Source organism: Sceloporus occidentalis, unplaced genomic scaffold (genome assembly GCF_023333645.1).
Source record: "Sceloporus occidentalis isolate IW3139 unplaced genomic scaffold, rSceOcc1.0.p SCAF_10, whole genome shotgun sequence".
Classification (NCBI taxonomy): domain Eukaryota; kingdom Metazoa; phylum Chordata; class Lepidosauria; order Squamata; family Phrynosomatidae; genus Sceloporus; species Sceloporus occidentalis.
Window position 1 is genome coordinate 10,742,990 of NW_028316990.1, and position 12,460 is coordinate 10,755,449.

The following is a 12,460-nucleotide window of genomic DNA, read 5'->3' on the forward strand; positions in this document are numbered from 1 at the left end:
ATGGATGCCACTCCCTCAGAGATGACTCAACTTTATTTAGAATCAACAGAAAAGGTAAAAACCCACCAAATCATCCCAGAAAAGCCTTGTGAAATGGTTACATACAGAGGTGTGTTGCTACACAGGAGAGGAAAGGCTGCCCCTGCCACCGTCCCTCATGGCTGGTAGTGTAGGCCATACCAGAGGGAATGAAGCAAAAGTCAAGCGACACTGGCCCTGGGGTGGGGGGGACTGGGCCGGAGAGGGAGCTGGCATGGACCCTGGAGAGAGAGGGACTCCTCGGGGCCCCATTAAGGCAAAGCCAGGGTCCCTCTGAGACAGGGAGGCATACTTGCCCCCAAGTTACACACAGCAGCAGCAAGAGCCCCCAGGAGCCGCCTGGTGTGATCCTCTGTTCTGCAGCACCTCTCCCCACAGGAAAGTCCTAAAGGCCCCAGAGGGCTTCCTGAGATTGTGGCAGGGCCCCCGAGGCAGCTACCCAACTTCTTCCACAGCACACGCTCACACCAGCAGGGCAAATGGGAGGGGGGTGTTTAAGGGCCTCTCTCTACCAAGTTGGCAAGGACTTTCAGGCTGAAGCCGCTGGGCCACCCTTTCACCAAAGGTGACACACACACCGCGTTGGCTCCCTGTGAGCACAGCTTGGCTAGGGCTCTCCAGGTTTCTGGTGCTGCTCCCTGTTCCCACCTTCAACAAACTCCGAGTTCCCCTCCTGAGGCAGAGTGGTGGGCACCAGAAAAGCAAGGGGAGCAGGAAAGGTGGCTCTGGGTGTTAATTACAGCAGGGGAATGCCAGGAGGAGGGAAGAAGAGGAAAGCGCGCCCAGCCCTGCCAAGGAGGGAAGGACTGGCCCATGCCATCCAGGCGATTTCTGGCTTCTCTTAGGTTTTCTTCTTCAGCTCCTCAAACCTCCGAGAGAGATCGTCGAAGTCTATGTCTTCAGAAGCAGAGGCTGAGCTATTAGAAGCAGCTGGCAGCGTGTCGGGCACAGATGGCAACTCTGGCAGCACAAAGTTGTCTCCCAAACTGGGTATGGGAGCCGGTGGCCGCCCTCGAGGGGCTGGCTTGGGGCTGGGACCTAAGGGAGAAAAACAGAGGGCTGAGCCAAGACTGAAACAGGAATATCTGATCCAATGAAAAGATCGTGGCTCAAGTATGTAAATGACTGCCCCACACTCTTGCGGCCTCTCTTGCCAGCCTCACAGACAGCCACCTCAGAAAGCCTCCTGCAGCCAAGGCATGTGCTTATCCATGGGTTTCAAACTGCCAGGGAAAGGCAGGCAAATAAGAGCAGATGCTGGCACAACGATGCCCGGGCCCAATGCCTCTCCTCTCTCTGTGACCCACAATTCCCCAGCCCAGCCCAAGGCTTTTCTTGCTTCACTTTCCACTTACCAGTCACCTGCAAAGATGGCACATCCTTGTCAGTACCAATATCTTCAATCTGAAAGAAAGAAGCTGGTTTCTGGGAGTCCTGGCCAGGAGTCCTCCCTTGCCTTGTCCCATCACCAAACCATCTCTCCCCAGACCACATCCAACTCTGGGACAGCCCCTGTAAGCCAACTGCCATGGAGAGGAGGGAGAAGCCAAAGGTGAGGTATGTCTCCTCAGCTGTATGGCCTTGCCTGAGTAGCACTGGGGTCCCCTCCTGCTCTGTCCCTGGAATAAACCTGTTTTCAGATGTGAGGAAGGGGATGACAGGGATAGAATTATAGGAGGCAGGGAGGGAAGCATTCTTGTAAGGCTCTGCAGACAGCAGCAGCTAAGGAGAGAAGAGACCCACGCCTCCCCAGCAGCAAAGCCAGGCCTTCCAAAGGCTACACTTACTGACTCATAGGTGGGTGGAGTGGCTGGAATCTGAGGTGGGTGAATGCTGGTGAAGGGCTGGTATGTGCCCACTGGCAGCCCATTGAAATTGTCCTGTGGAGAAAGGTCAGGTTAGGCTCCCCCAGGACAGGCATTCAGATGAGTGAAGGGTCTTGGAGAACAGAAGAAAGATGCTCTTGGAAAGTAGAGCCCACTGCTAACTAGGCGCCTGCTGTTCTTCCACCCCTCTCCATCCCACCCCAATTTTTCTGGAACTCGCCCCCTGTTCAAAAACCCCAGCACCCCTCAGTCACTCACCGGGCCCTTTGGAGGAGGATAGGAGAAGGGGGGAGCTGGAGCAGGCATGGGCATGGGCATAGGCATGATTCCACCAGGACCAGCCAAGGGGGCTGTGAAGCCTCCTCCGCCCCCACCGCGGCCCCCTTTCTTTGGGTCATCCACAAATCCCACATCGATCAGGTCACTCTCTACACCTGTGGGGGCCTCAGCCTGCAGGGGGAGGAGAAGCAAGGCTCAGCCATGTGGGGCAGGGGCAGAGGGAGGGCGCTGGGGACAGACCCCACTCTTGCCACTGCCACACACCCCAGCCCCCGCTCACCATGACCACGGAGTCTGGCTCATAAGGGACACTGTAGTTCTTTGCAATCTCAATCAGGTACCTCTCCACCAGGATTTTGGGAGGGGCCTCAACGCTCAGTTTGTGCATTAGCTGTAAATTGGAAAGAGTCAAGTCAAGGAGCCTTTGCTAAGCCATGCCTGGAAAGACAGAAGTCGTCAGGGCCTGCCTCAGTGTCACCCCCCACACGCCCCTTTGCCCCAAGAGATGCCTCCTCTCCTCCCTCCAAAGCCAGCAGCTCATACCTCCGAGGAGCACAGAACCCCCCCTGCTCACCCTGTCATTGACGGTCCCAATCTGGTTGGAGCGGCACAGCTTCCCATACTCTTTACTGTACTTGGCACACAGTTGGTCAGCCACCTGGGAAAGAGATGGACTCCTATGGGGGGAGGGAAGGGGGTCGCTGAGGGTCCTCAGCCTCCTCTTCATGACAGAAGGGCTGGAGCTGGGAGAGCCAGTCTCAGCACCGGACTTTGCTGGCCAAGGCATGCTCCCTCCCCAGCCTCCTGCAAAGGGAACGGAGGCTCCCCACCCAGCATGCAGCAGGCAGAGCCGGGCCCACTCACAATCTTCAGCTCTGCCACTTCGGACTGGAGCCGGGGGGCTGCCCAGATGAGGGTGGAGATGGCTTCTGCCAGGCCGGAGTCCAGCTCCCTGAGGAGAGAAGCAGGTGGCGCTGGAGAAGCAAGCGGGCGGCTGCCGACTGACCGTCGGAGGGAGCGTGACCCCAGCCGCCCGCTCTTACTTCATGGAGTGGATGAGTCCGAAGCGGGCGAGGAGCAGGTCACAGTAGAGCTCCAGGATCTCCATGGCCTCCACCAGGTAGTCCTCCCGGATTATGTGCTCCACGCGGATGCGGGCGCGCTCGTCCTTCCCGGCCGAGAGGTAGTCCGCGATCTCCTTCCGGGCCTTTTGGGCCAGCTCCGCTGCGAGGCGAGAAGGGAGGGAGGGAGGGAGGGAGGGGGCTGTCAGGGAGGGCTCCGGACCCATGGAGACCGCCCTCCAGCCCCAGGGCCCCGGGTCACCCTCTCGCTTACTTTTCTTCTTCTCCAGCAGCTTGAGCCGGTTGATGACCAGGCGGAGGTTGACCCGCAGGCGCTCGGCCTTGAAGCCGGAGCCCAGCATCCTGGGCCTTCCTGAGGGGAGAAGGCAGCCGTGAGAGAGAGGTCCCAGGCCCCTCGCAGCCCCAGCCGCCGCAATCGAGGGAGGGAGGGAGGGAGGGAGGGAGGCCCCGGAGCCCCGGCCGGAGGACCGCGCCGTCCCTCCTGCCTCGCTCCGCGCGGGCCTGGGCCCCTGGGCGCCTGGGACCCCGGCTCACCGTCGGGAGGGGCTTGGTCCGGCGCTGGGAGGGGCAGCCGAGGAGTGAGGCCTGGCTGGGTCCTTTGTGCGGAAGGAGGAACTGCTCCGCGGGAGGAGGGAGCGGCCCACTTCCGGCGGAGCGCGGTGACGCACTTCCGGGGCGGCGTCCCTCTGGCTGCGGCCCCCCGGCGCCCGGCCCCCGACGGACTGTTCCGCCTCGGATGCGGCGGCGGCGCCCAGAGGGAGGGCAGGAAGGGAGGCGGGCCAGCCAGAGAGGGAGCCGGGTGCCCTCCGGCTCTCCCTCCCGCCCCGCGGGGCCCGGCTGACCCACCCACCCGCCGACGGACGGACGGACGGACGGACGGAGGGGGTCGGGGCGGCTGCGGAGGGCTCCCTTCGGGGGAGTCCCAGGCGCTCCTGCCGCCGCCGCCGCCGCCATCATCTTCCGCTCCGTCCGCGGCCGGTGGCCCGGGGGGGCTGAGGCCGGGGGCCGGGTGGGCCTGGTGGGCCTGGTCCCTCGTCGGCGCCCCCTCCGGGGGGGAGCCATGTCCCGGAGGAAACAGCCCGCCCCCAACAAAGTGCGCTGTGAGTAGCAGCCCCGGGAGCGGGCAGCCGGTCTCCCCGGGCCTCTCCGCCTGGAAGTGGAAGGGGGTCCCAGGGAGGGAGGGAGGGAGAGAGGCATCCCGGGCCACGGGGAGCAGCCCCAGCCGCCCACTGACCCCTTCCTTCCGCAGGGGAGCAGGTCTTTGCCGGCCTGGAGGGCCACTCGTGGCAGGCAGCCATGATGAAGAGGGACTTCCAGGGGCTGCTGGGGGCCCAGGCTCCCCCTTCCGCCCACCCGCTGGGGCCCCCTCCGCCCCCCGAGAAGGACTCCCACGGAGGAGGCGGCGGCGGCGGCAGCAGCAGCGCCAGCACCAGCTGCGGAAGTGAGTCTCCTGCGTGGGGCCCTCTGGCACCCAAGGCCCAGGTCCCACCCGGTCAGCCCTTGGATGGAGACCGCCAGGGACTCACCGCTGAGGATGCTTTGCCTGGGAAGACCCTGTGAAGCCCATGGGGTCTACGTAAGGCAAGAGCCACCTCAAAGGCGAGCGCATACACATACGCGCATGCACAGAGCGAGCCAGCCATCGGCCGTGTGGCCTGTCTTCCAGGTGACAGTGAGGCTGATGAGGAGACAACCCAGGAGGAGGCCTCCTCTCCTGCATCTGAGGAGGACGGAAGGGCTGCAGCCGAAGGGCCAGTGAAAAGGGAGCTAGGACCCACGGAGCAGCTGGGGCACCACAAGCAGGTAAGGGAAGAACAGCGGGCCTGCTCCATTCTCTGCATCCCGAGAGCAAGGCATGGTGCCACTTTGTAGGTGGGCTTTCTCCAGAGGAGATCTCTGGATGCTCAGAACACAGGAGGCACCCCAAAGCTGCTCTTGAGAGAAGCTTGAATAGCTGTAGGGTGCTTTCTTGCTTCCCCAATGCCTGGATCCAGGGGATAGACCTTGCCAGTGGGCATCATGCAGATTCCCGTGGAAGAGGTTGGATGCTGCAGGTGGCTGAAGTGACCAAGTTCTGACAGCATACTGAGCCTCATAATGTTTAGCAGCAGTGCTTGAGGGGGGGTCTGCTGGGGGGGTCTGGTGTCCTCTTATGCTGCTTGTAGGTTTCCCAGAGAGTAAGGGGTCTCCATCTTCTGACTCAAGGATCTCCACACTATACAGGGTGAGGGAGCGAGTGTTGTTAATGTTGTTTCAATTCCTGCATTGCATGGTGTGTGTGTGTGTGGGGGGGGTGTCCAGATGCCTGTGTGGCAGTGGTGCCCCTGCACCATTCTCTAGGCAGCCTTGCCACTCCTTGCTTCCAGATAGGCTTCAGTGCCAGCCAGGATACCCTGATTGGCCTCTCCCAATGCCCTCTTTGTCAGCTGGAGTGTGGAAGCCGGGAACAGCTGGTCAGTCACGTCTACCAGGTACTAGGATGGGGCTGTTGGGAGATAGCCCCCTCCCCCCTGCCATGCCCCTGCCCTGCCTTCTTCCCCCCCAACTTCACTCTGTGTTGGAATTGCAGACTCAAGTATAGGGATGCTCAGTTATCGCGGGGTGGGGGTGGGGGTGGGGGGGAGAGATTCCTGTTGCCCTCTCCTCATCCCAGTGGGCTTGGAGCCCATCCTGAGAAAGGCCCACATGGGGCTTTTCCCTTCTCGTGCAGCTTTAGTGGGCCCTCCTCCAAGGGCCAGTTGGGAGGGGGTGCCTGAGACCCTTCCCTCACAGCTCGGCCTTGTTTGCAGCACACAGCCGCCGCTGCTGTCAGCGCCAAGAGCTACCTGTGCCCCGTCTGTGGCCGGGCACTTAGTTCACCAGGTTCACTGGGGCGGCACCTCCTCATCCACTCTGAGGACCAGCTCTCCAACTGTGCGGTGTGCGGGGCCTGCTTCACCAGCCACGCCACCTTCAACAGGTGAAAAGTCGCCCGTGGACATGAGGGTGGGAGTCCTCGTCTGGGGGTACTGGGCTCTCCTGGCTCACACTCTCCAGGCTCTGGGTTCGTGAGGCAGGATGGGCCAGTAGTCTACTTAAGACTGGAGCCACGGGAGAGGGAGGATGGCATGGGCGGGGCACAACCAGCATGAATGACCACAAGTCAGCCATGAAAATCTGTGACAGGCTTTCTCTCTGCCCATTGCTTTTCACAGTGAGAAGGTGCCTGAAGTGCTGTGTGGAGACGCCCTGCCAGTTCCGCTCCCTGAGGGCTCTTCTGGGACCCAAGAAAAAAACCCTGCCAATGCCCCTGCTGCCCCGGGGGCTCTTGCCCCGACTGTCTACCCAGCAGGTATCCTCCTGGTGTGCAACAGCTGTGTGGCCTATCGGAAGCTCCTGGAGGCCCAGGCCCCTGGGGTGCGCAAGTGGGCTGTGCGGCGGCAGAACGAGCCCCTGGAGGCCCGGCTGCAGCGTTTGGAAAGGGAGCGGACGGCCAAGAAGAGCCGGCGGGACAACGAGACACCTGAAGAGCGGGAGGTCAGGCGCATGAGGGATCGCGAGGCCAAGCGCCTGCAGCGCCTGCAGGAAACAGATGAGCAGCGTGCGCGCCGCCTGCAGCGGGACCGCGAAGCCATGCGGCTCAAGCGCGCCAACGAGACCCCCGAGAAGCGGCAGGCCCGGCTCATCCGGGAGCGCGAAGCCAAGAGACTGAAGCGGCGCCTGGAGAAGATGGACATGATGCTGCGTGCTCAGTTTGGCCAGGACCCCTCAGCCATGGCTGCTCTGGCCGCTGAGATGAATTTCTTCCCGCTACCCGTGGGCAGCATGGAGCTGGATGGCCAGCTCCTGGGCAAGATGGCCTTCGAAGAGCCGAATGCCAGTGCCCTGCACTGAACCCTCCCCAAAACCCACTGCAGGGACCACTGCAGGGGGCTCTTGCTCCTGGAGCTGCACCCATCCTAGGAGAATATGGGACTGGGGGGCAGGATGGGCTGTGTGTGGGGCAGGGGACACTGCATCCTCTGTGCTGAGGCAGACCCAAAGCCCAGCTGGAATGGGGAATGGCAAGAGAGAAAATAAATTAATTGTACTTGTTCTGAGTCTTTCTTGGGTGACCAGATCAAGGGCTGGGAGCCAAGATCTCACTGTCTGCTCTTCATGGGAGGGCAATGAGGGGGAGAGAGGGAGGAGTGGCGCCCATTTACTTCCGGATGGGAAGCAGGAGGAACAGGCCCTATCCTCTTAGCCACTCTCTCTGTTCTGTTTGTGTGTGTTTGGCCCAGCAAAAGGCACTTTAGTCTGGGCTGATCCAGTGAGACCCTCCACCAAGAGCCCTGGCCCTGGCCTGAGACTTCACAGAAGGAGGCAGAGCACATAGTGGCTGTGGTGTCACTATTGCAACTCCCTTTCCAGCCCCTTAAGGAGCCTTGGGGCTCCCAAGAGCGCAGCCCATCCTCTGAAGCTGGCACACAACTACTCACCCAGTCCAGCCCTGGCATTTTCTGGGAAGGCTGGCTGGATGAAACCTCTGCATGATTGAGTCACACAGGTTTAAACAAAGTCACTTCTATAATATCATCTTTGGCTTTTGATACTGGTCTAAAGAATACGGATATGCAAACTAAGTTACTCCCAAAGACAGAAATTTGTGAGCACTCAAGAGGTAGCAAAACCAAAGCAGCCTTCCTCCCAAAAATGACAGGTACATCTTTCTCACATGGTTCTGAAGTCACAGCTCCATGGCACAATTAAGAGGCAGACACAGCAATATAAAAGCTATAGGCTTATAATTATATAGATATATAGGTATATGCATATATACTGTTTACATAGTCAACAAGTTAAATGCAGTATTTGTAAGCGTTAACAATAAAAATACAATCTGTGTGTGTACAGAGACTTTAAATGGTAAAACAGGAAAAAGGATCTGACCCAAGGTACAAATATACAGTACAAATTGATTTATTTAAAACAGATACAAAAGAAGCACAACAAAATAGATTATCCCCTCAGACTAGTAATGCTTCATCAAAGGTCAGATAGGAGAAACGGGACCGGGACGCAGCTACTGCTAATGCTGCTACGCCTAAGGATTGACATCAGATGCAGCTAGCGAGAGCAGAGGGTGGCCAGCTGCAATTCCTGGTTCACTGCACACACATGCGAACGCACCCTGACAAGCAGCCCACCCGGACTAAGGTGCTGTGTGAGGGGCTTCAGGCTGGGCAGGCCTCAGCGTCACCTCTGGGTGCCTCCTTCCGTTGCGGACTCCTCTGAAAAAAAGCTGCCGGGCTGAGGCCGGTCCAAGAACCGCTCTGGGGCAGCCGAGGGGAAAGGCACATGTGCTCTTGTGGGTGCTGGGCAGCTGGAGGGGGAGGAACTGCTGTGAAGGCCGCTGCTGCCCTCCCTGCCTCTTTTGCTCTCTGCCAGTGCTAGGCAAGATGACCCGCCGTAGTGTCACATGAGAGGAATGACTTATTGCTCTGAGAAGCTGGGCTCCCAACTTTCCTGCAGCCCTAGAAAGGGCAGTAGCCAAAAACACTTCTGCCCCAGATCGTACACAGCAGCAGGAGCAGCAGATGCAAACCAGCAAGACAGAAACAATTCTCTTGTGTATGAGAATCAAATCAGAGAAATGGGCATCGGTGGGGGGGCACACTCAGCCCAGCCCCTCACCCTTTCAGACCTGTGGGGAGAGGGGAGGCCTTCCAAAACTTCCTAAAGCCCTTGCTCCATCTCTGCTATTGCACAGCTGGAGGACATAGGAAAAGGGGTGGCAGTGATGCTGGTAGAGGGCAGCTCTAGCCCCAGAGGCCCACAAAGGGCAACCTGGGAGAAAGGCGGGGAGAGTGGGCCAGAAGGGAAGCAGTCAGGGATAGTGCAAAGTGCCAGCACCTTTGGAAGAAATCAGGAAGAATCCAGCAAAGTCCACCCTGCAGCCACCGAGGTGGATGGTTGTCCAGGGAAGCCATTGCCCATGGCCAGAAGGGCCATCCCAGTGACTCTAAGGCTGCTTTGGAAGGGGACTGGGTGGCACATGGGCACAGAAGGGCTTGTCTGGAGCCTTGTTTTTGGGGCTTGAGGGGCAACAACACTGAGGAGAGGGTGGGGCTGGCATGGAGTCAGCTGCTTTATCCAAATTTCATTTGCACCTCTCTGTGCAAAGAAGAAAACCCAGCTCCCTCAGCAGGAAAATCTGAGCCTCTGTGGCTGGGACCCCAGGATTTCCTGGCCAGCACTGGGCCCTTTCAGCCCAGTGGTCAAGCTGCAGAGTGGCTGCCCACCACACTCCCAACGGTCAGTGGCCAGGGAAAGGTTTCCCTCTTCCTCTGCCAAGCCCTCTCTGCCAAGTGAGGCGGGAGTAACTCTGTGCTTTCCCCAGGAATTGCTGGCCTTGACTATGTCTGGATCAGAACAGGCCAAGCATGGAAGCCCAGGGCATGGTGACTGGGGGGCTCAGAAGCAAACCCCTGAGCCCATCTCAAAGCAGGAGGGGCTGCGGAGCTGCAGCAGCACTCTGCACTTGGGACACGCAGGTTGAAAGAGCTGCAAGGAAACAGTGTGGACGTGCACATGCACACATAATCATCTCCTGCACACCTACCCATGCCAGCCCCCCAAAACAACTTGCTTATTGGGTATTACTCTTACCTAGCTGCAGGGCTCAGAGGCAACATGCTTGCAGCACGGCAGAAGGGAGCTGCTAAACCCTCCTCCTTGCCACTGGCCCCAGGTGAGGAATTTGCCTAGGCGTTCCTCCCTGAGGAGCCATCCAGCTGCCTTGACTCAGGGCCTAGAAGGGGTGGCTGCAGAGACCGAGGCTTCCCTGGCACCTGAGCAGAGACCTGGCCCTCGTCTCCTCTGTCCTCCCACCATCTGGCGCAAGTGCCCTGGGTAAACCAGAGGCTTAGTAAAGTGCTTATGTGATGAGTGGCCCCTCTCCACCAAGAAAAGGAGCAGTTCGTTCCCTCGAATCTGCCCTGTGCCCCCTCCGCCCCACTCCCTCAAAACCACCTTCTGTCAGTGGAATGCATTTAGGCACACAGAGGCTGCAGGGAGGGCTGGCTGGGGCCTCTGGGCTGCCAGGAAGGTCTGAGCAGTGGTCACTAGACGCCCAGCCCAGAGCGGCAGGAAATGGGAGGGTTGCTCCCAATGCCAAAGCGTCACTTCCCTGCGTTGGAACGGCCCTCAATGGACAGCTTGACCTCCTGAGGGATGAAGGAGGGGCGGAGAAGGGGTAGCCCGGGGGACTCATCCTCAAGTCTTTGGAAGCTGGGGCCTGCCCAGCCGTGTGCAGAAATGGGGCTAAGCCAGGAGGTGTCTGGAGGGGACCCCAGCACTACCCCACCCTTCCCTGGGGAGCTTTTCTCCCGGACTGGGGCCAGAGGCTCCTGGATGCCCTGCCTGCTTTTCCCAGACCTCTCTCGGCTGTCAGCTGGGGGGCTGGCTAGAGGAGCCAGGTGCCCATTCAGGCTCTGGAGGCTAATGGAGATGCAGACGTCCCCCACCTGCAGGACATGGCAGGGCAGGGAGAAGAGCCGGGTGGTCCTCTCGGGGCTGCAGGAGGACCAGCCCTGTCCATAGACAAAGAAAGGGTGCTCAGGGGGGACGTCAATGCTCACTTTGCTCTGCTGCTCCCCCACCACAAAGTGCAGCGTCACCAAACCTTGCCAGGGGCTCTCCTGGATGTCCACTACTGTGCTGGAATCAATCTTCAGACCGCCACTCACCTCCGCACTGCGCACAAAGTCCTGGGTCTGCAGGTCCTCCACCCGCTTCAGTTCCCCAGTGGCCAGCTGGATGATGGCGCCTTTCATGAAGTGGGAGGGCAAGTGGCTCTGGGGACGGGAGGCACCAGTCGCCTCTTGTGCCACTGCCTCCAGCCTTGAGGCATCCAGGCTGTCCTGAGCCGCAGGCTGGAGGGAACCCAGGACCGGCTTGCCATTGGCCACCACCGGCCCTTTGAGGAGCTGCTCTGGGGGCCTCTCAGCCGCCTCCGCTTCCCCAGGGTTCCTGGCTGGCTGCCCCTTTGGCTCTGGGCTGTGACCGCGGTGGGAGAGGTTCAAAGGGCTCAAGCCGTCTTTCTCCCGAGAAGAGCCTCTGAGGCAGTCCTGAAAAGACAGCACTCCCACCACCCGCTGCACCTCCAGGTCTGTGTCTGGGCTGCTCCGCTGGGAGGCTCCCGAGGAGGCCTCTGCTCTCAGCAAGATGGGTCCATTGGAGCCACACTGGACAGCCACCCGAGACCAGCGCTCCTCCGCCTCGCCTTCCTTTGCTCCTGTGGCCGTTCTCTGGAGACCATTCTCTGTGGCTGTCTTAGGGTTGAGGTGATTCTCCAGCAGAGCGGGTTCCGGGTCGAGGGCCGCAATGGGACCATCGAACGCCGGGTATCCAGTGGGCAAGCGGGAGACCTGGTAATAGACGGGGATCCTCCCCTGCGAGACATCCAGAGGCTGCTGGGGCTGCGGAGCGCTTTCCTTGCCGAAGGCGTGCGCCGCCTGGGCTGTGGATCCGGAGTCTTCAGCCAGGAGAGGGGCGTAGGGGACGAAGTGGGGGATGGCGGCGGAGGAGGGCAGGAGGTGTCCGGGCACGAAGCCCGGAGGGACGGCGAAGGGGAGGGAGTAGGGGGAGCCTACGAAGTGCAGGGGGGCCGGGGGCAGTTGGGCGAAGTGGAGGGGCGAGTAAGGGAGCCCCGGGTGCTGGATCAGCTGCGAGGCCACGCTGAAGGCCGGAGGGAGTGCCCCCACGCTGACCACTCCCGCGGCCGGAGGCGGAGGAGGGACGGCCACTTTGTAGAGCAGTCCGTACTGGTCTAGGGTCAGGCCGGCCACCGCCTCCGGGACGAACGGGGAGGGCGCCTGAACCCACTCCGCAGCGCAAGAGAAGGAGGAGCCGGAGGACGCGGGGGGCCCCGGGCCCTTCTCCGAGGGGCGGCTGGGCTGCTCTGCGACGGGGGCGGAGGCCGTGGGCAGGTCTCGCTTCTTCGGGGGGAGGCACTCCTGGCCGCGCTCCTGGGCCGCGCGCATGGCGCCTCCGAGGGGCTGCCGCCCTCTCCTCACCTGCGGAGACAACGACGCCGTCAGCGGAGGGACGCTCCCGAGAGGAGAAGGGACTGGGCCTCCGCCGCCCTCCCGCCCTCCGCCCCTTCTCACCCGCCACCTTCCTCCTCTTTGCCGCTGCCGCTTCCTCCTCCTCCTCCTCCTCCTCCTCTTCCGCCGTTGCCGCCGCGGCCGGGCTCCATCTCGCCGCGGCCTC

At 60.8% G+C, this 12,460-nt stretch overlaps 3 protein-coding genes across 6 annotated transcripts; 1 reads left to right on the forward strand and 2 right to left on the reverse strand.

The window, feature by feature from the left end:
- Window positions 1-15: 15 nt before the first annotated feature.
- On the reverse strand, window positions 16-3,858 carry IST1 (IST1 factor associated with ESCRT-III). Of its 3 annotated transcripts, none has more exons than XM_089539775.1 (10): window positions 3,761-3,857; window positions 3,480-3,578; window positions 3,188-3,368; window positions 3,009-3,096; window positions 2,719-2,802; window positions 2,425-2,535; window positions 2,124-2,315; window positions 1,827-1,919; window positions 1,395-1,443; window positions 16-1,077 (listed from the first exon to the last, which is right to left on the reverse strand). In XM_089539775.1, exons 2-10 carry the CDS (start codon window positions 3,565-3,567, stop codon window positions 881-883), a joined length of 1,083 nt encoding a protein of 360 aa, XP_089395901.1. In that variant the 5' UTR covers window positions 3,568-3,578; window positions 3,761-3,857; the 3' UTR covers window positions 16-880. The 3 variants fall into 3 exon arrangements, with proteins under 3 accessions (XP_089395901.1, XP_089395902.1, XP_089395903.1); XM_089539776.1 differs by having other exon boundaries at window positions 3,480-3,574; window positions 3,761-3,847; XM_089539777.1 differs by lacking the exon at window positions 2,124-2,315 and having other exon boundaries at window positions 3,761-3,858.
- Window positions 3,859-3,938: 80 nt separating this feature from the next.
- ZNF821 (zinc finger protein 821) lies at window positions 3,939-7,300 on the forward strand. Of its 2 annotated transcripts, XM_089539772.1 has the most exons (6): window positions 3,939-4,326; window positions 4,476-4,667; window positions 4,893-5,029; window positions 5,593-5,697; window positions 6,016-6,185; window positions 6,421-7,300. In XM_089539772.1, exons 1-6 carry the CDS (start codon window positions 4,287-4,289, stop codon window positions 7,097-7,099), a joined length of 1,323 nt encoding a protein of 440 aa, XP_089395898.1. In that variant the 5' UTR covers window positions 3,939-4,286; the 3' UTR covers window positions 7,100-7,300. The 2 variants fall into 2 exon arrangements, with proteins under 2 accessions (XP_089395898.1, XP_089395899.1); XM_089539773.1 differs by lacking the exon at window positions 5,593-5,697.
- Window positions 7,301-7,995: 695 nt separating this feature from the next.
- LOC149305878 (ataxin-1-like) lies at window positions 7,996-12,391 on the reverse strand. The gene is made up of 2 exons (XM_089539771.1): window positions 12,358-12,391; window positions 7,996-12,264 (listed from the first exon to the last, which is right to left on the reverse strand). The coding sequence occupies exon 2, from the start codon at window positions 12,229-12,231 to the stop codon at window positions 10,369-10,371; it is 1,863 nt and encodes a 620-aa protein (XP_089395897.1). The 5' UTR covers window positions 12,232-12,264; window positions 12,358-12,391; the 3' UTR covers window positions 7,996-10,368.
- Between the last annotated feature and the right edge of the window lie 69 nt (window positions 12,392-12,460).